The following is a 22,698-nucleotide window of genomic DNA, read 5'->3' as shown; positions in this document are numbered from 1 at the left end:
ACCATGTCATCCCATGTTGGGATTGACCCTGGTTTCAAATCGGTGTACCAAATGTACGCACGGTCACATAGGGATATAGAAAACTCTCGAAGACACAAGTCCTCGTTTGTTGCATAGGGACTGAGGGTGTCAATAAACTTGCTCACATGTTCGATTGCACTTCCCCTTTTGCCATCGTATAGTGGAAAGTTCGCAATTCATATCTCTCAGGATATGGCGTGCTAAGTATTCTTAGTGGATAAGGAGGCCTCCATGCATAAAATCTTTCCTTAGGCGCTTTGGCTCTTTCCTACTCTAGAAGCGCTACAACTTCGGCCATGGTAATGAAACCCTGCTTTGCATTCTGCGGACCACCCCTATAGGGGTTTCTTCCTTCTCTGCTACATGCTCTGGGTCACACTGGCTTCCTTTTTCTTTTGTCTTGTCCGCCTTCATCTGGCGAATCTCTTCCATTATCCGCTGTTGGGAATGCTGCACAGATTGCAGCACCTCGATGAAAAATTTGGCATTATCAACAGGAACTCTCTGCTTCTGTGGTTCAGCCCCCGCTCCATTAACACCTTCTGCCTGGTTGGGCTGGTGCTGGTGGGGCGTTACTGGTCTTGATTTTGCCTGCGAGGGCACAGTGCTCATGTTCCGCAATGTTTTCGATCTCGGAGGCATAACTTGTGAGGGCTTTATCTGCCTTCCCTGTCTTTTTCCCAACTCCCCAATGGAGTCGCCAATTTAAATGTGACAGGCCTTTTTTATATATTGGGCTAAACTACTCCTGCCCTACTATGGCCCAATGAGTATTGGGTAGAAGAGTCGAAACTAGCTTAATTGAAACCCACCTTAAGCCAACTTGTGCACAAGTTAAAACCCCTAGCAGGGATCTTGATCACGTGCAGACAGCAAGGTATATTGTCACAAAATGTTATAACAAGAGAAAAATAGTACAACAGGATAACTAAAATATTTTATCTAAAGTACCTGCTATTGACAAGAGATAATGCTTTAAAAATCTTGCAAAAAAGGAAATACAATAATATAAGTATGGCAAGAATGAATAAGCAATAAAAAAATAACGTTAGCACTTGAACATTTATAAAGGAAGAAAGGGGGTTAGTTTGCTAAACTTGGCTCCTTGGTAGATTTAAGTCCAAGAAGGGAACCAACCTCTAATGTAGGGAACCTCATAGGGAAATCTTGCCATAAATATTGCCTACTTTGGAAAAATGGACCTAAATGGCTTAATCTCAAACTCTTAACTTGCTAGAGAATGGGCTATTCAGAGAGAGAGAGAAGTGGGTAGCCTATTGGTGCATGCTTCACACTCATCACACTCTTATTTTACTTTCTCTCTCTGTTATCCTACCTTTTTTTTTGTTTTCTCTATTTTCCTACTTCTCTGTTTTTAGTGTTTTTCTACTATTTCTCCTTATTGCTCTTTATTATGCATGACTAAGACTTTTTTATACTGACTGCTATGATAAGATTTACTGTTTTACCCCTTAACTAGTTTTGGCCTATTGTGGGTGTCCTTCCCGAACTGCCCACTAGTTTGCTGGCTACCCAGCCATCACCACTACCTTGTGTTGACTATGCCATGTTCCATTCCAAACAAAGGAGGTCTTGTTTTATTTTCTTGCTTCCCGTGGCATTCCCATCCGGATAAGGGCTGAGTATTCTCTTACTAATTCCTATAGCATGCACCTAGTGATTCTAGCCCATGTTTGTCTCTTTTGGGTGGTATGTCATCTCAGCAGGACATTTCCCCTAAAAGAGCTTGAGCGAGAACCCCAAAATAAGCTTCCCCCTTCTCCCTACCGCCAGACCACACCCTCTCTTACCTTTGACTCATAGCCTACCACCCCTATATTGGTTGGTTACAAGTAGGTGGTGTCTGAGCTTTGTGTGTGCTCCACTCCCATATGAGTCCATTGCTTGTCTAGTGTTCACGCGTTTGCTATTGCCTGTGGGTTTTTCTGGTCTGGCTGCGTGTTCTGCTGCTTGTTTAACCTTTTGTGTCGTGGGTGAGTCATTTGGTCTTCATTTAGCCCCTGTCTCCTTTCACTTTTGGCTTGTGGGCTGACTGGCACTCCTGCCACGCCACTGCATTGTTCCTGCCATGACATTTTTTAACTTTTGTTCATTGGACTTCATCTGAGCCTGCCATACCAGTTTCATATATTATTCCTTCTTTTAGTTTATGTTGCCTAGTATTCCTGCTGGGTCAATTCTCGTATCATCTTGGGCTTTTTCGGCCCATTTCATTCCTTGATGCATCCTTGGCCCATCTCATTCTTTCCTACTTCTTACATTCTCATGGGCTTTTGCTAAATCTTTTGGGCTTCCCCAGGCCCATTATCATATCCTTTGCCTTTGGGTTTTTTGGCCTTTAAACCAATCCCATTTACTAATCCCTTTCTTTGGGCTCCTCCAGCCTGTCTTTGCTTGCTTTCTACTTATTATGATTGTCAGGGGCTTACTACTTCATTCTTTGAGGCTCCCTTAAGCCCATATGCTTTCTTTGGGGCTCTTTTACTGTTTTGTAGATTTGTGGACCATTATTCTTGCCGTTTGAGCTTAATGGTTTTTTTTTCTCTCACTTTGCTAATTCTTCTTTCTTCGCCCCTTTTTCATATAGTTGGGCTTCTTCTGTTATTGGGCCCTTTTGCCAAAATGGGCATCAACATAAATCATAAATACCTTTATTCTAAAAAATTAGATTTTGAAATTCTTTATTTGAATCCGTTTTATGTACATTGGAGTACTTGAAATTTAGAATTTTAAAATTTGCTGTTTGGATATTCTATAACCAATAAATTATGATTTAAATTGTTATGCTCCGTTTATTTTGAAGTGAAACATTTTTCAAATTTTTTTTTTTTCCATTTTCAAGTGTTTGTTTATAGGTCAAAATATGGTCAAACTTGTGAAATATTTTCTGTTAACAGTGAAATCATTTATAAAATGATGTATAACGTTTTTCCTTTTGTTTTTAGAACTTGATAAAACATTTTACAGAAACATATTATGCTCTCCCTCCCCCTATCTAGCGGCTAAGTTGTTGATCCAATGGGCTAGGCAATCGTGTAGATGGTTTGGTGGCCGAAGTTGTCTTTTGATGACCAGTGCTAGCTATCTAATCACTAGAGACATCATTCCAACGGCCAAAGCAGCTTTTCCAATGACCGAAGCCGTGTTTCGATGATCGGCGTTAACAGTACAGTCACCGAAGTCGTTGTTCCGATGCACTTGCCAAAGCCTCTATTCTAACAACTGGTGTCAGCAATTTGATCATTGGAGAGACGAGGTAATTGAAGCTCACGTTCTGACAATCGATATCGTTGTTCCAATTGCCATTTCGAAAGTCCAATCACTAGAATTCTGGCACCGACGGCTATGCCCCCGATTTTGTGGTTTGTTTAAAAAAATTTACATGTCACACTCAAAACACTTGAAAATATTTTAATAAAAATGTGTTTTACATGTAAATATTTTACTTCAAAACAAACATAACAAAATCTATTTTTTACTTTCTCATTAATCAATATGTTTATGAATAACTTAACTCATTTCCTTATAATATTTTAATTATATTATATCATTATTATCTTGCTAGTTTATTTCCTACGTAGACAACATGGTTGAATATTCGCATTTTTTGGAAATAGTTTGAGTTGGTTCATCATATACGATCAACTTTTAACACTTTTTTTTTTTTTTGAGAAACAACTTTTAACACTTATAATTTGATGAAATGACCACGTATCTTAATAAAGATTGAAATTGCATAACAAATGCAATAATCAAGTATTAAACAAAACAAAACCAGAGAGAGAGAGAGATGGGGTTGGACTTTGGCACTAACTTGTGAACATTGCCTTTGGCTGGAATACATAAGTTAGGTGGTCAGGTTTAATTAAAGGTATGATCTCTCCACATTGTTGAATCACTTCTTTCACCGTCACTATAAACTAATTTGTCACCGACAATACCAACAAACCCAAATTAACAAGGGTGTGGCTTCTGTCCAGTGTCTCTAATGCACTGGACCAGCTGCGATCATTACACATGTCCGAAAATGAACACGTGTCATAATTGCAGTGAGTCCAATGTCACAGGACACTGGATAGAAGCCACGCTTCACAATTCACCAAAAAGAAAATCAAAACCCGTTAGATTTGGGCAACCTCTATTCCAAGGTGACTTGGCCTCCTTCGATTTCTTCAAAGGAGCTTCAACCAGAGGTCATGTGGTATCCCTTTTGAAAATCTTAGTGCCCTAATGAGCTTTTTGTTACAAGCGAAGGGTTTAAAAATAGGTCTAAACTCCTAGTAGCCTCACCCCCAGTTTGGGATCTCAAGCATACCTGAATCATTGAAGGTCTTCAGCTCGAGCCAAACCCTGGTGTTTAGAACCCCCAATGATAATGTTATGAAAGGTTTCGTTAAGGACCTGAATGTCGTGGTTGGACTAGATGTAAAGGTCTAGAAATTTGGGGTTTGGGTTTGCAAGTGGTGTGGAGGGCATATGCGACTTCTTTGTGAATACCACACAAAGTCAAATATACAAAGCGAGCCGACTTGGTCTGAGTTGAGTGTGGCAACAAAGTCATGGTTTTTGTAAACGCATGTATAGAGGAGAGCGGTGTCAAAGAGGGAATAGAGCTGAGCAAGAGTACCTGTCATGGTGGTTGGCGTAGGAGGATTTTTTAAATTTGTAAGGCTGTGAAATTATTTGCAACCAATGGATTTGTTGTCTAAAAATCCTAGTTGTATTTGGCCCAAATTCAAATCCATATGGTCCAAATCTTGCCATCCAAACGGACCACAAGTAAATTTAATTCTATGAGCACGCCTTTGTATCAGGTTTAAGACATGATACAGATACTTCGAGCATATTCATCCATGGTACAAAAAATCAAACTACGAATACTTCATATACTTGACTAGTAACAAGATTGAACTTAACCAACTCAAAGAAAGAGGATGTGACAAAAATATTGAAGACATGAAATGAACGGAATTAACATCAAAGCTATTGCAGAAAATAGACTGGAAGAAGATACATGATTGCATGAGAAAATTGTGCTTATAATCAAAGAAAAAACGTCAATAACCATACATCAAAAATATCCCTGGCCTCAACCTAAACATAAACAGCTCTCCACATGGCAACATTTGTACAGTCGCGTTAACTTAAAATCTACCTCACCATTCAATAATTTTTACACCCTTAAAAAACTTGTATAGTCATTTTGTCTCCTCTGCAGGGGGATCAGGTGCATTCAACATCTGAGCCTCGGCTTGCTTGATTTTATGTATATAAACCTTAAAACTACATAATGTACAGTTTTGCAGTACAAGCAACAACTTTATTTCCAATCGGCCCATACCTATCACAAAAGACAGGTAGAGTAGTAGTAGCTCTAGACATGGGGGGTGAAAGAGAGGAAAAGAGGAAGCTCACACTGGCCTCAGTTAGCTGTACAGAACTTTTTCCTACGCTGCCTAAGCAGGGTGTGGAGACTGAGCTGCAATTCTCCTTTCTGCAATCAATTTAATTGATCAGTTAGCAAGCTATTTCATTATGGAGAAATCCTAGGATCAACAGACAACTATCTTTTAAAGTAGATGATTATAAATAAATAGATGAATGCTAAAAGCAATATGACATTCATGTTGCATATATAACAACATTTGAAAGCCCATGTGTCTTTTGAAACTCAACAATGGCTCATAAATCATAATGATAAAGCACAAAATTTTGAGGGTCAAACCACAAAAGAGTTGAGACATGCTCAATAAGTTGATTCCCTATATTAAACCAAGTAATCATTAGTATATCTACTGCAGTGAAACCTTGATCTCTTCTTGTTGGGTGGTAAATTCCAACGATGCATTTATACAAATGGTCCACTTAGAATGAAACTTTTTTTTGGGGTCACAAAACTAATACAAGGCAGAAAATTTGTTCCCTACAGAAAGAAAAGTTGGACATAAGAACAGATGTCTCTATACCTATACATCCAAGAAGTGAACCAATAGGAATACAAAGAGGAACAATTGGTCTAAGAAACCTCAGAATGTGAGATCGGCAAGGTAGCCCAAGAAAACACTTGTTACAGTTTGCTTACTGGGTGCGGAAAAAATTATAGAAAATCTAGCATGTACCTGTATATACATGCATGCAAGCCAACACAAATACATATAAAAGTATCTAAATCTACATACATGCATACATAGAAGTACAAACTCATATATAAATAACAAGGGAAGAATGAATGAATGAATACCCCCGGCAGCAACAAGTTTCTCTACACGCGCAACAATATGCTTTCCGTAAGTGTATTTTTTCAATGCACTCAAATGAACTTTAATACGCGAGAGGATCAGCTCACGCTGCTGGTCATCACAAGTCTCCAGAACTTTTTGAACAACATAGTTTGCAAATTGATCTTTCATCATTGCCTGGATAATAAACAAAAGCTAACAATAATGAAAAGACAACCAGTGTAAATGGCAAGCAACAGACCATAAAATAAAGATTAAGACAGGTAAGCCTGATAAATAGTTAACCATCATATCATGGCATCTACAGATCTATTTTTTGTCATCTCAAAAAGGTGTGAACCAAAGCCCAAAACTAAAATCTCTTGCTTCACATTCTAAAAAATATCATCTTCTGGAATCCACAAGACTATAGAACAGTATCTTTTTGCAAGTTTACAGTGAAACTGCAGTTGCAGCTGCAAGAAGATCAGGTCCCACCACATTATCATTTTACATGTCGAAGGGCTTACATGCCCACTCTAAAAGCTCCCGCATTTTGATTAGAAGACACTGAAGGTCAAGTCTACACAAAAACTCAATGTTTCGACACTAAGGCTTACCTGAAGCGGCTCATTTTCATCGGTAGAGCCAAGCATTTCATTCACTAGTAACAGGCGTTCAGAAGGACCACCAAAAGTCAAACACTTCTCCACAACATTGGAGGCAAACTTCTGCTGACTCATTTGAACTATCTTTCCAGCTAATTCTTTAATAATAGCAGAACGCTCATGAGGCTTTCCATGCTCCAGCACATGCTGTTAGAGAAACAAAATTGCAAAAGATCAATTAAGGAAGCATCCCCAAATAATGAAATAGATTATACAAACTAAAAAACTGAAGACACATTTAGAAGATCCAGAATTCAGAGCTGGGACTCGAAAGCATCATTAATACAAAGAAAATTTGGATTGTTCATTCATGAAATGAAACAAAAGGAGCTGAAATCTGAGACACAAATGTAGATAACAATCAAACCTCTAAGAGTAGAGTTCCGCATCAGAACTCTTCTAAGCCAAACAATCAATGTTATTAGCACAGATTCTGGTTTCAAGTCCAATTGACACTAAAAGTAAAAGATGGGAAAGAGAACCATAATGTTTTTGAATAAAGAACAAGGAAGACAGAGAAGCAACGGTGTTAACTAACAGACTGGAAATTGGGGAACACAGACTTTAATTTCTTAGATTTAGAAAAAAAAAAGTAATGGAAAAGCATGCTGGCAGGCAGTGAAAAGGAAATAACACACTTGAATGACCTAACAGTAGTTAGGATGGTGCTTAATAATAAGAACCAGGATTACCACATCCAACCATATAGAAAGCCCCGCAACCTGTTAAACACATGAATCCCACAGCCCAAAATACAAGACACAACATGATATCATAATTTATATTGCCCTCATAATAATAACTACAGCACATATGGGTCCAAGCAGAAAGTATTCAGGAAAGATGATTATCAACCTGAACAACATAATTGCCATACTGATCTTGTGCCAACATGCTAACTGCACCTAAAATTTCATCCATAACTGAACTTTGTGTTTTTGGGTCGTTGCAGTGCTCTAGTACTCTCTGCAAGACAATGTCAGAGCATACAGTTTTTAACAGTTCAAACGAAATAATCAAAACTAGAACCAACAGCAAAAATTTTCTCAACCTGTATAACCCGACAACCATATGGATGGGTGGAGAGGATGACAACTTGATCAAAAAATGTTGAGACAATAAAGTGTATAGCATCTTCAGGAACACATTCAATACATTTCTGGATGACATGGTTCCCATTCTGATCACGTACACAGCGCATGACATGACCTTCAAGCTCTTGGACCATTTTGATCTTCTGATCCAGATCAACAACTTCAATAGCCTGAACAGTTCAACAAAGCCCATTACTGCAACAACCTTCCTCAAAATAAAAAACTTATATTTTAGTCATTAGCCCTAAGAAAATTGGGGAAAGATACAGTAATTATCAACATAGACTCTAAATTTGTGTCAAAGTAACTGTTTTTCATGCCTGACACAATAAAATAATTATACCATAATTTCAATTTCAAAGATTCAATCTCTTAAATTGACCAGAGAATGGAGTCCACAGAAACTATCAGAAAAAATTATTATTCCCATACTACCAGAACATAAAATGTCAGTCAAACCGAAGAAAGATGAAGGAAAGTTTTAGCAGAATGCTGCAGAGCATAAAAGATAGAGATCCATATATGAAAAATGCTGGGCACAAAATAAAAACATCAAAACATTGTTACAAAATAATTGATACCTTCTGGATCACTCGACAACCATACATTTGAAGGCTCAGTGTAAGTACGTGGCTGAAAAGCTTGTTGGCCAATTCTCTTCTCTGGGATGGAAGTCCATGCTCAAAAAACTGCATTCAACAACTGTGTTAGTTAAAGCAAATACACTAGACTAGAGGGTATTTAAAACACAACTAAAAATTGTTTGCAAAAAATAGTGCAGTTTACCTTCTGAACAACATAATTACCAAACACATCAGTCATTAAAGCAAGAGCTTGGGGCATAATTTCCTGATAAACCATGTTTTTTTCTTCTGTTGTGGCTGTTTCAAGTTTCTGTTGAATAAATCGGCTCCCATACTGATCCGCACTGCTCATAAAAGATGTAAAACCACAAAAATCAACTTTGGATGGTAACAAAATAATAGAGCACAACAAATCAACTAGTATTACATACCTGAATTCAACAACATGACCAGAAATTTCAGAAAGTTCAAAACACTTAGTTTTATTGCTCTTAAACTCTTCTAAAAGTGAGGATGCAAAGCTTTCATCGATGTTACATCCAGCATCCAGGTGCCAAGGTCCCATGATGCCCCCAGCTAAGTTCCTAATGCCAGTAGGAAGACGCATAGGACTTCCAGGCCCAACTGGAGAGTTTGGCATAACAGAACCTGCCATAGGACTTCCAGGATAAGACATGCCAACGCCGAATGCAGGATTTCCATAATAACCATGATGATTAGAGACACCAGATTTACTTCCCAATGGAACACTGTACTGAGACTTCTGAGGGGATAGAATAGCCCCAATATAAGCTTTCTGCAGCTCGAGTAAATTCATGTATGAGTTACCTAAGTAGTTCCTATCCATAGATGGGTCATTAAGAGCAGCAAGCTGTGCAGCATAATCAGATGTCCTCAAGTACTGATACATAGGATCAACAAATGGCGCTTGAACAGTATTCCCTGCCATTTGGTTACCCATTCTGCCAAGATTATGTACTTCAGATGCAGCAGCTCCAGAGGGCAAACCTCCTCCAAGAACTCTTGAGTCCATGCCAGGGGGTGCCATAGCAGATGCTGCAGCAACATTTTCATACAAGGGTGGAAGATTACCAGTTCCAAGTTGGTTAGCCATCATGGACGCCAATGATGGATTTACGGAATAACCATAGTTAATAAATGATGAATTTGTACCCTCGACATGCTGATATGAAGCAGCCAATCCACCTCCACCATTAGTAGATCCTTTTAGGTACGAATTGCTAGAAGGAAGAGCAGATTTTTGCATTTCAGCCTGCCTATCCGAGGAGGGGATTTTCAAGTCTGACCCACCCCCATTGCTCTTTCCCAAATCAGAGTAAGATACTTTGGCTGATTGAGGAACAGAAGGCATATGAAAATGCCCAGATTCTGACTTTTTAAGGTAAGAATGTTGCTTAATATGATTCTGACTCCCTTGCAGACCAAAAAGATAATTTTGTTGACTCTCTACTTCCTGTTCAAGCTGTGATGGCAAATGATTTTCATTATCCAGCACACCATTTGTTGACAAGTTCATGCCAGATAAAGCAGCTACCAGATCTGCAGACTCATTGATGCCGGATGAGACACCATTAAATGAGTTTGAACTAGCGATGACTTTCTTTTCCGATGTGCCACCTCTGCCTCCTCCAATAGGAGTAAGGCAAGGGCTAGGAGCCCTAGTAACATGTTGGGGATCTGGAGTGGTGCTTCTTGACAAGGAAGCACCTAGAACAGCAGCATAAGAATATGAAGAAGGAGGGCCCATATTTTGGACAGAAGATGAGCTCTGACCATTTGTACCGGATCGCAAAGCATCAGAATTTTTCAGTTCACCACGTAAATGAGTTAGCTCAGCTTCAGCAGATCCTAATGTTTCAACATTCTCATCAAATGCATTATGACTGGCAGGACGAGAAGGATGCCCAGGGACAGGAGATGAACGCCCCATGTCATCCTGCACAAGTACTAATTCTTAATGCCACGGGAAGAAATTTAGGGGGAAGTCAAGAGTAAAAAATTCAAACCAGGAATAGCAACTGCATCAATGTAAATGGTAGGCAAATTTGATAATGGTAAGAAAGATAGACATGCAGACAAGACCAAAACTAAAAGCATATGTCTTCAGAACAAAACTAATGAAACACTAGTTAAACAGCACTATAACAATATACATGTAAGAGAGAAAGATCGTATCATAAGCAATAGGAGATTAAAAGGTACTAATATAAAATTCACAAATAGCAATCATATCAAAGATGAAGGATGACATTCTTTTGCAGATATGAAAGCGCAAAGTAATCAAAAGAGCAGCCAACTTAAAAATTGGAACCTAATACTCACAAGCTTACCTAAGACCGACTAAAATAGGTGTTATGAGTTTAAAATAGACACCTAATATGAAAGCATAAAAACTGGTGAGGATGAACATATGGCTCTATATATCTCAAGAACTCAAGTCAACGATGTAGACTGAGCAACCATTGAATATCAAATTCATATGATACCTTAATCAGTATTCATATTAATCCCAAAAACACGGGATTCAACTTCTATGTAGACTGAATTACACAACAATGATAAAGTCCAATCAAGAAAATAGCAAGAACAATCTGCAGGTGAAAACTACTTTGATAATCAATCAATAAATAACTGCACAAAAGCAAAAACATACCAAGAAGCACATTTCAAACAAAAATATTAACTTTTAAGCACAATCAAAGAGGGAAAATCACCTGAAAGATTTCAGCAAGGCTCTTTTGTTTGCTACCGAGCCCTAAACCCTGCAAACCAATCAGTCCATCACCACCCCACTCAGCAGAACCACGGCCTTTGTCTGACTCAACCTCACTGTCTCCTCTCCTCGTGTTGAACCCCGGTGGCATTGAATACAAGGACCTACCACTGCCACCATCATCGGCCCTATTTACTTTCCTCCTATCTCCAATCCCACCCAACACCGAACTCCCACCTTTCAACCTCTGCGTATACCTCCAATCCTCCTTTGAAAGCAGAGGAGGCGGAAGTCGCGGATTCAGATTCACATTCGAGTAATAGTACGAAAGATAAGCTGGATCAGACCTAAGCTCCTCCTCAGACACAAAGCCATTCCCATTCTTGCTTCCAGAAAACTCCGAAAACACGGCACTACCACCGCCACCTCCCCCTCCCCCACCACCACCGCCACCACCAAATAACCCACCAACAGCACTCAATGATCCCTCCACAGTTGGGGGAGCTGAACCACTTCTATAAATATTAAGCTCACGCTCACGATCATCAGCCTCTTGCCTACTACGCTGTTGCTCACGCAGCAACATACCTATCTCCTTTTCCAACTCATCCCCAAACGAACCATCGTTACCTCCAAGCATTGGTCTTCTCCCCAATTCACTTAACATTCTTTCAAAACCTCAAATTGATCATCTCCGCCTAACACTCACTACTAACCAAAACTAATCAATACCCACTTCCTAAAACCGAAGGCTAAACCCTAAAACGCCCTCAAAATCAAAACTTTTCACACCAAAACTGATAACCCCCTAAACCCTATATATACAGCTCCAAGAATTCTAATCTTTCTTTCTTTTAACCTAATCAAACCCCAAGATTTTCAAAACCCAAATACCCTTTTTTACAACGCATAATCAAACTAAAAAACTTACCCACCTCAAGAATCTGATCACTGAAAACAAATTTGATTTCCCACAACATGTTTCCATGGTTTCAGCAAAACAAAACAAATTGAAATCAAATTTAGAGAACAAAAAGAAACAGTGTGGAAACTGAGGAGCGGTTAAGAGAGATATATATAAGACAAAGAGAGAGTAAGAAAGCAGTGAAGGCTGAGATCAATCAGGCGGCGATTGGTTCTTACAAGAACCCTTAGGGTTTTGTTCCACGATTATATACACTCATACTACTAAATTCTTTTCCTTTTTTGGTTTTTCTTTTTCTTTTTTCTTTTGTTGTATATATCTCAATATTTTATTTTTATAATTTTCCTATAGATTAGGGTAATTGACCAAGCGATAACCGACTGATGTAGGGATTTTTGTGAAGCCAGAAATTGATGCTTTGTTTTTTTTTGCTAGTGTTCCAAAACTGACACGTAAGTGCCTTAGATTCGGTGCTTTGAGAAGGGGTATTAATTAGATAGTAAAAATGTGGAATTATAGGTAAAAAGTATGTGTCACAACTCAATAATTTCTCAACTGCTCCACTTTGGATGGTTTTAAATTTCATATGTGGATGATTTTCGAGTTCTTTGCTTGTGTGGGGATATATTCTGTACAAAGTCTCTATGCCCAACAGACATATCATGTCATCTTTGTAACACCTTCGTAACAAGTAACAACACATGAGTATATGCAATTTAATGTAATTCAATCCCACATGATATTTATTTATTAGATTTTTACAGGTGTAACTTAGGCATTTTTGTGACAAGAGGTAGGTATTTTTCACAGGACAAAAGCTTATATACGGTAATTGGGTGTTTTTCCTTATATTTTCTTTTTAAAATTCGGCCATGTGGTTTTTTTCTTATAGGATGGAAATGTATTTTTAGTTAAGTACAGTTACATGATTGAATCTTAAGAAAGGAAACTTAAAGAACATCATACAAATATTGTACCTATATTTTGCCATTTTTTATATATACATCATCAATAATTTGAGAGTGAAATTTGATCCTTAAATATTTCCGTTGAAAATATAGGAAATGTCAATTAAGATACAAGCCTTGGCACAATAGATAATTTTGTGAGTTCCGTTTATTTTAAAGTAAAATATTTTCTCACTTTCAAATGTTTATTTGCATGTAAGATGTGGTCAAACTTGTAGAATATTTTCCCTTAACCCTAAAAATTCTTTATAAAAAGTTGTAAAACATTTTACCTTTAAAATTTGGTAAAATATTTTTCCAAAAATGGACAGCGTCTCCCCCTCCCCTTATACGGGGGCTAGGTTGTCGATTCAATGGCTAGGAAGGCAGTCTAGTGGCTGAAGCCGCCATTCTAGAAGTCATCAAGCTATCTTTCTAGCGGTAGTCATCGATAGTCTAGTGGCTGGAGCCATCTTTTTGACAACCGATGTGGCAGTCCAATCACTGGAGACACCATTTCAATGGCTATCATTGGAACCACCATTTTGGAAGTCCGACACTAGTGGCTCTGGTGATTGAGCCACTAGTTTCAATAATTTACTTGAAAATTTTTATATATCACACAAAAACTCTTGAAAATGTTTTACATTTAAAATATTTTACTTCAAAAAAATGGAGCGAAGGGAGCCTTGATGTTCTAGAATTGTGTGTTGTTTTTTTTCTTCTTTTGGGGGGTGGATTTATTATTATTATTATTATTATTATTATTATTATTATTATTATTAATTTTTTTTACAGAAAGTTTGAATGGGATTACATCATTTTTTAGTTAAGTTTTCGCTAGTATAATGATTTTGACTTGTAATAAAGTATTTTTTAAAACCAATTTTATTATATAAAAGGCGGAAATCACATTTTCGTCCCTACATTTTCAAGTGATTTCCACTTTGGTCCCTAGATTTTATTTTCACCACTTTTAATCCCTATCCTGAAAAACGCTTCTCATTTTGGTTTCTGCCGTTACATCAGAGATGGAAAATGCACATGTGGCAAATGGGGTGCACTGTTGGCACAATAAAAGCTGACATGGCCATTAAAATAATAATAAAAAATGCCACGTCAGCATCTAAATTTAAAAAAAATTTAATTTATAAATTTTAACTAAATAAAAAAAATAAAAACTAAATTAAAAACTAAAAATCATATGAATTGAGATTTAAGTGTCTTGAACAAGAACACACACCCAGATCCAAAAACATAAACCCAGAAGTTAAAAAAAAAAAAAGTAAATCTTTGTCCCTGAGAAAGTTTCTACTTCACTTGGTTGCAAGAAAACACAGGATGAAAGATCTAACATTAGCAAACTAAGGAGATGAAAGAAAACATAGGAATCGCGAAACATAGGAGGCGCAAACACAGGTTGCAAGAAAAAACAAGATGAAAGATCTAACGTTAGCAAACACAGGAGGCGCCGACGATGAAGATGAAGACTTTGCCAGAGCACCGGAATTGTGAAACATATCAAAATTGAAGGAGGAAGAAGTCGTCGTGGTGGCATTTGATTAAGGGGCGTAGCGAGCGGAGCCGAAGAGATCGCCGAATCCGAAACCGAAATCTTGGGATTTCTGTTATGGGTTGGCGGTGGTGAAAAGAGAATAGCGATCTTCGAAGGAATTGGAGGAGGAGCGAGGATGCGTTGATGATCCTTCGACGATGGAGGTGGATTTGGAACTGGCCATCGTAGCCGATTTGCCTTGGGGTTTGAAGCCGAATCAGAGGCTAATAGGCCCTCGAAGTCGTTCATTTCGGCCAAAATTTCGGAGGGCAAAATCGGAAGAAGGAAACGAAAATTTTCAGATTTGAGGGATAGGAGAAAGTTTCTCAGGGACAAAGATTTTACTGGTTTTTTTTTTTTTTTTAATTTCTGGGTTTGTGTTCTTGTTGTTCTTGTTCAAGATACACTTAGATCTCAATTCATATGATTTTTAGTTTTTAATTCTGTTTTTATTTAGTTAAAATTAATAAATTAATTTTATTTAATTTAGATGTTGACATGGCATTTTTTATTATTACTTTAATGGTCACGTCAGCTTTTATTGTGCCAACAATGCACTCCGTTTGCCACATGTGCATTTTCCGTCTCTGATGTAACGGCAGGGACCAAAACGAGAAGCGTTTTTCAGGATAGGGACTAAAAGCGGTGAAAATAAAATCTAGGGACCAAAGTGGAAATAACCTGAAAATGTAGGAACAAAAATGTGATTTTCGCCTATATAAAAAAATAGAAAGAAGATTATTTGTCTATCACTTTTTTTTTTGCATAAAATAGGAGACTTATATTACAGAAACAGAAGTCTTAGAAACCAATATATTACAACAAAACTATAGAGCAGAATAACACACACTGACTGAAGTAGAGAAAAGTACCATCCGACCCTACCAGACCTAAGAGAGGAATAGCTGAACCTAACCAAAACATTACCGAACCTTATTATCCACAATGACCCCGGGATGACACAAAACCCATGGAATTCCAATATAAACACTACCACAAAAAAGTGGGGCAAGTATCATACAACACTTCCCATTCCGATTGGGAAGTACCCTGCTTTGCCAAAATGTCCGCACAACTATTCGCCTCTCGCCATAAATGCTCAACATGTGCCTCCTAGTTCATACGGAGGAGCCACCTACAATCCAAAACCAAGTTAGAAAACTCCATAGTGTAGTCAACATTATTATTCAACCATTTATATGGAAGAAGAGAATCAATTTATAGACAAACTTGGCGGTGGCCCATAACCAAGCTCAAACCAATGCCTCTCTAATTCCCCAAAGTTCAGCCATAGTGTTGTGTGGTGACTCCCAGATGTAAGGAGAAGCCCTACAACCATTCTCCATTGGCGGAGTGTGCCACACCCCTTGCCCTAGAACTACCCGGGTTACCAATTGAGCTACTGTCTGTATTAATAGTGATGTAAGGTAGGGGCACCGGACACCACCTGATAAATTTGATAGACAATGGAGCTAAGTGCCCCGCATGGACAATGCTAAGAAAGAAAAATTTTGTGGCATGAGAAATAGCATTTTGTTTTAGAAGATTATAAGGAAGGAATGTACCTGAATATATTAAAGAATTTCTACCTAACCCAATAGCCCATAAGGTAAACGCAAAAATAATGTTCCAAGGAACATATCCTAAAGGAGATTGAAGTCTAGAATTACTTTTGTACCAATCATATAATTCAAGTTGGAAAAAGTTCAAAGTCAGGAATTGGCCCGGGAAGGAAAACCAGATATCCCGTGCAAAGTGACAATCATGCAGAACATGAACAGGTGTTTCAAGCTCATTGCAACGGATACACACTTGGTTGCTCATATTTGCGAATGGGAAAATGGTCAATTTGGTGGGAATACGATGGTGCGCATGTTGGGAAATTTAGACCCCGGTTGATAGAATTAACAAGTTTTAAATCCAAGTTGTTAATTAGATTTATTATGAATAACACTTGTTAAAACAAACAAACATCAATGTCATGTCAAAATCATATGCAGCGGAAAAGTAAATAAGACAAGATATGATGACCCAAGAAAACCAATGAAACCAACCAGTTTCACAATAAAAAACCTAGGGGGAAACCTTCCCGAACAACAATTCACTATAGTAAAGATAAGTTTCAGATCTGGTACAAAACCTTTGTCCCTAGACTCTACAATCCCCGTAGATGAACTTACAGTAGAAACATTCTATCGCTTCAGAACCTCTGAACTATTTAATATATGAACACCACACTTTTGATGCATGAATCACAGTACGTGACTAATTCCTTTACACGAATCACAGTACGTGACTAATTCCTTTGCACGAATCCCAGTACGTGACTAATTCCTTTGCACAAATCCTAGTACGTGACTCACTCACCAACTTGAGAAAGAAGAATGTTGGCTGCAAAGTTCTTCACTTCATCAACAATGAAGATCAAGAAGCACTTGGTTACAAAACCCTAAGGCGCAAAGACGCAGTAGCTTCTTTCAGAGAGAATAAGGCTACGGTCACCTTTTGCATGTATTCTCCTTGTATTCTCTTATGTGACGGCCTCTAAAATAAGCCTTATATATGTCTAGGATTGTGAGAAAAGAAACCCTACTCAAATACATAAGCATGGGCCAAAAATCAGACCTAAAAATTCTGATTTTCGTAACCTCGATAGATAGTATCTGTCGAGCCTCATTAAACCTCGATAGATAGCTATCTGTCTACAGGTGTCAAGCTATCTATCCGTAGGTGTCGAGCTATCTGTCCAACTTTAGTGAACACCTTTTCTTCACTTGTTTCTTGGTCCAATCTTCATGGCTTTAATACTAGCCTTGAACAACATGTTCTTTGAAGTATTAAACACATCCTGGATTTACCCAATTATAAGCAAAGTGCGTTTTGTCAAAGGATTAACCAATTTACATAAAATATGTCCTTAACCGCGCACATTTCCACAAAAATAGTTGAATTTTAGGTGGAATTTTTTGCTTCCAAATCCAGGACCATGTTCTTGATGACTGCACAGGAACTTCTTTGGGTGGTGATAAAAGGTAGTGATAAGCAGACCGTATAGAGCAAAGACCCACATGATGATCCCAAACACAGTCATCCATCAAATTATTAGGAGAGCCATGTATGGGCAATGGTTGGGCATAAATAAATTGGGCTATCGTTGATGGCAAAATCATACTAAAAGGTGTAAGATCCCATTAGTGTGCGTCAGTAATCAATCTAGCTACTTTAATCTCTTACTCGTGAGGAAGTAAGGGGCCATGAATAAGACCACGAATGACCTGGTGGTAGCCAATGATCTGTCCAAAAATTGATGAGATTACCATTACGAATAATCAACCGCAAACCACCCTGCAATAGGGTTTTCCCCTTTAACAGAGCCTTCCACGAATGAGACCTAGTTTTAGAATTAGTTTGTAGGAAATTAGTTGTTCGAAAATGCTTTTGAGCTAGGATTTTGGTGAATAAGGAATGCAGGTTTCGCCATATATGCCAGGCTTGATTCATAAGAAAAGCGTCATCATTAGTTTTGGCCTCTCTAATACCCAGCCCACCCCTAATCTTGGGCTTGGTGAGCGTGTCCCATCTAATTAAATGTACATGTCGTTGTGTCGGTGTGTCATCCCATAAGAAATCCCTAATGGACTTGTTTACGTTGGAAGTAATGTTCCTAGGAAGAATAGTCGTTTGCATCTGATAATAGGTCAGAGGTGAAAGGACGGATTTAATCAGAGTAAGTCTACCAGCCTACGAGAGAAGCTTAGGTTGCCAGGCTCGTATGCAGGTGTATATTTTGTCCAATAAGGGTTGGAAGTTCTAGGATGACTTCTGTTTAGTAAGGAGAGGCATGCCCAAATATTCACCAAGATCTTGGACAATAGGCATGTATGTAAGGGAAGAAATACTCCACTGTATTTCAGAAGGAGTATTACGTGAGAAGAACAGCTTAGATTTGGAAACACTACAAATTTGGCCCAATGCCTCACTAAATTGTGAAAAAATATTAAAAATGGTCATGCAATCCTGAACATAAGCTTTGGCAAATAGGAAAATATCATTTGCAAACAAAATATGATTGAAGCTATTAGGGGACGCCCAAAGCATATAGGGGACAGTTGTTTGGTATGAATTGCCTGGTCTAAAGACAAAGTAAATGGTTGAGGCAAAGAATAAAAAGATACCAAGATAAAGGATTTTCTTGCCTAATACCACGAGAGGGACGGAAAGGTGTGCCTGTCACTCCATTCCAGAGGATAGAAATTGATGAGGATGAGATACATGTCATGATTAACTCAATAATTGGATGGGGGGAAATGATAGAACACCAAAGTATATTTTATAAAGGGTCATTCCAATTTATCATATGCTTTGTCCAGGTCAATTTTAGCAGCTAGGGGATTAGATTTGTCTATCACTTTACTCACATGTGATATGTTTTTAATCCCATTAAGAATATTTTTTATTTCATATGACTTTTTTATTATATTTACATATGACATATTATGCAATGATGATACTAAGCCTAAGAATGTAAATATTTTGATTTTGATTTGCACAAATTAATATGGTATCATATACGTATTTATTAAATTTGAAGTATAATAAGAATACAAATTGATTTCTAATTATTGTCTAATTTTGCATCGCATGATCAATTTTATTTTTGTCTAATTTTGCAGCGTGTGTTCAATTTTATTTGTCTCCTTTTGCACCGTGTGTTCAATTTAATTTTCTTAGTTTTGGTATCAAGTAACTTATTTATAATAATGAGCGTAAAAACCAAGACAACCACCTCATTCACTTAAATTCCGTGCTAGGAGGAGGGGATGAGATGAAAAAAAAATTATAATATTTCTTTCATTCCCTTGTTTAGAAGTTTTAATGGGTGTCTTATTTTGGAGTTTAAGTGAGAGTGAATGGAATTGGTAAATGAATACACTTTATTTTCTTTCAAAACATCAAATTTTCATTCATCTAAATGGAATGAATCTTAGGGAATGAAATTAGATTTAATGAAATTTTCTCTAAAATTCATAAAATGTCCCTATACAATTAAAAATTTATATTGAAATATGGGTATAACAGTAATGTTGTTATAAATTATTCCATTTTATTCTTTTTAATGTTACTTCCAAACAATATTACTTACGTGGTGGCTCACTTCCAAAAACCCTTGGGCTTTCTAGGATTTGGGCCCCCAATTTATTTGTATGCTTGATTGGGTATAGCCTACAATGGGAGACCCCTGGAGTGATTTATGCAATGATGGATCATGCCCTAGTTCTATTTATCATTAGGCTACTTTGAATTAGGTCTAGCTGAGAAGGCTCCCCAAAAGGCGAGCTCCCTGTTAGAGGTCTGAGCAAGACCCTAGTTATCCCCAAATTGTGTTCTCACTTTCTCCTATGTACCTCTCCCCTAAATTTTTTTCAACCCTTGATCTTTGCCCCTCCTCTCCAATTATACCCCCGTTTCCATGAAACAATCATGATGAAGGAATATCCGGTCTGTCGGTGGATCCCTTCACCCATGAGATTTGGGTGGTTTCTTAAGTCTTTTCCACCATTCCATTATGCCATGTCACGTATCAGAGAGGGGGCCTACTATCTACCGTCGAAGTGACACTCTAGTAACTTGTGCCTGATGTCGAATCCCATGTTCAACAAGTGGATTCTCCCAAGGCATTGCCTTATATCTTCGGCTCATATGGGCGCTCGTAGGGAAGTTTTGCGAGATGAGGTCCTTTACCTAGGATATTTCATTATAATCTTGGCTAGCACAGGTCTATCTAGGGCTGAGACCACCTCGAAAATGGGCCTAAGTTACTCTGGGTATGGGGCCCACTTTTTTCGGCCCACCCACAACTTACATTCCATTCCATTATTTTAAAGCATTCAAACAAGATAACTTAATACTATTTCATTCATTTATTTTTCTTACTTAAATGCATTCTATTCTTTTCCATTTCTTTATAGTTTATTCATTCCATTTCCTCTCAAAAGAACAAGAGTAAATTGCAATTTTCACCCCTAAAGTTTAAGAGTGATTGGATTTTACACCCTGAAATTTTAGAATTTGGATTTTACCCCCTGAAGTTTAGTGATGTTTGAATTTTACACCCTGGCGTTTCATAATTTGTATTTTACCCCTATATTTTATAACTGTTTCGATTTTACTCCCTAAAATTTTGGAGTGTTTGGATTTTACACATTAAAGTTTTAGAATTTGAGTGTAAAATCCAAACAACCCTAAACATTAAAGGGTAAAATCCAAGTTCTGAAACGTCAAGGTGTAAAATCAAAATACCCCAAACTTCAAGGGTAAAATCTGTTAGGACATATGTGGAACTTGTTATGAACATATGTCTTTTAGAATTGACTAATCCTTTGACAAAACGCACTTTACTTGTAATAGGGTAGATCTAGGATAGTTTAAATCTTCAAGCAACATTGTGTTCAAGTCAAGAGTTAAAGCCATGCAAATCTGTTCAAGAAACAAATGAAGAAGTGCTGTATTTTAAAACTCGATAGATAGCTCGACAGATTGTATCTATCGAGGTTTAAAAAGGAATTTTAGCCCGATGCTTGACAGCCTGATGCTAGACCTGTTTTTCACGCATATCCAAGCTATTCGTGTAGGGTTTCTTTTCTCACAACCCTAGATATATATAAGGATTATTCTAAGGGCTGTCAAACTAGACGCAACGGGGCGCAACTGGATGCAACTTGATGCAAAGTGATTATACACTGAAATTGTAACCGGAGACAATTTGCCCTAGTTCATCTTTCACTTAAAGAAACTGCTGCATTTGTGTGCTGTAGGGTTTTGTAACCAAGAAGCTTTTTGATCTTCATCGTGTGGATGAACTGAAGAATTTTACAGCCATCATCTTTCTCAAGTTGGTGTGTAAGTCGCATATTGGGATCTGTGCATCGATTGGTTAGTCACGTACTGGGAGCCGTGCATTGAAATGAGAGATTGTCACTACATCACAAGACCAATTGATTTTGAGGTGAAATGACATAACTCACGGCCCGACAAAATCCAAATTCTGAAATTTCAGAGTGTAAAATCCAATCACCCCCAAACTTTAAAAGTGTAATTTGTAATTTACCCAAAAAAACAAATACTCATTCCATTTATTTATGAAGTCCTAAAGGAAGTATTCTATTTATTTATATATTATATTATATTATAGATATATATATATATATATATATATATATATATATATATATATATATATATATATATATATAACCGAAACCTTTGAAACTCTCACAATTTTCCACTTCAGCACAATATTTAAATAAAATTATTTTTGTTTAGTCCAAACTTAACAAGGAGTGAAACTCTATCTCTCTAACAAGTCCAACATAAACTCAAACTTATTAATTTTTTTAACAAAATTATTTTTGTTTAATCCAAACTTAACAAGGAGTGAAACTCTATCCCTTTAACAAGTCTAACTTAAACTTAAACTCAAACGTTGATAATTTATCTCCAAATTTTCGAGTTTAATCATGAACACTATAAAAGAAATACAAACCCCAATATTTATTTAAAACAATTTTCCACATCATTATTCATTTAAAATTCTTTTCACCAATATTTTTTTATTATAGTTTTAAAGGCCAAGTATTCTAGGTTTTCTCGAACGCAAGTCCGCTAATACCTTTCCTCTCTCAAACTTTTTTTTTTGCTCCTCTCTTCCTTTTCTCTTCTCATCTTAGCCAAACCCTATAATTCAACTCATACAAATCTAATTCTCATTGCCTGGATAAGTAGCTTTTACTTTTGTGCTCAACGAGAAAGAGCCAGATTTTAACCTTTGGAGATAGAAAAATATTGAAGAGGTAAGTGTAAGGAAACTTATTTGGTTTTTAGTTTATTAATTAATAATTAATTGGTTTTTAAGTATTTCCCCTCCTCAAACC

General features: G+C 37.4%; 1 protein-coding gene across 1 annotated transcript; it reads right to left on the bottom strand.

The window, feature by feature from the left end:
- Window positions 1–5,060: 5,060 nt before the first annotated feature.
- On the bottom strand, window positions 5,061–12,615 carry LOC142605558 (pumilio homolog 2). Its single transcript, XM_075776966.1, has 9 exons — window positions 11,342–12,615; window positions 9,038–10,563; window positions 8,809–8,950; window positions 8,604–8,711; window positions 7,980–8,192; window positions 7,784–7,894; window positions 6,881–7,075; window positions 6,284–6,458; window positions 5,061–5,536 (listed from the first exon to the last, which is right to left on the bottom strand). The coding sequence occupies exons 1-9, from the start codon at window positions 12,005–12,007 to the stop codon at window positions 5,499–5,501; spliced, it is 3,174 nt and encodes a 1,057-aa protein (XP_075633081.1). The 5' UTR covers window positions 12,008–12,615; the 3' UTR covers window positions 5,061–5,498.
- Window positions 12,616–22,698: the final 10,083 nt, after the last annotated feature.

Source organism: Castanea sativa, chromosome 8, assembly GCF_040712315.1.
Source record: "Castanea sativa cultivar Marrone di Chiusa Pesio chromosome 8, ASM4071231v1".
NCBI classification, from domain to species: domain Eukaryota; kingdom Viridiplantae; phylum Streptophyta; class Magnoliopsida; order Fagales; family Fagaceae; genus Castanea; species Castanea sativa.
Note: the sequence above shows the minus strand (reverse complement) of the source record. Positions and strands in the feature narration are given on the sequence as shown.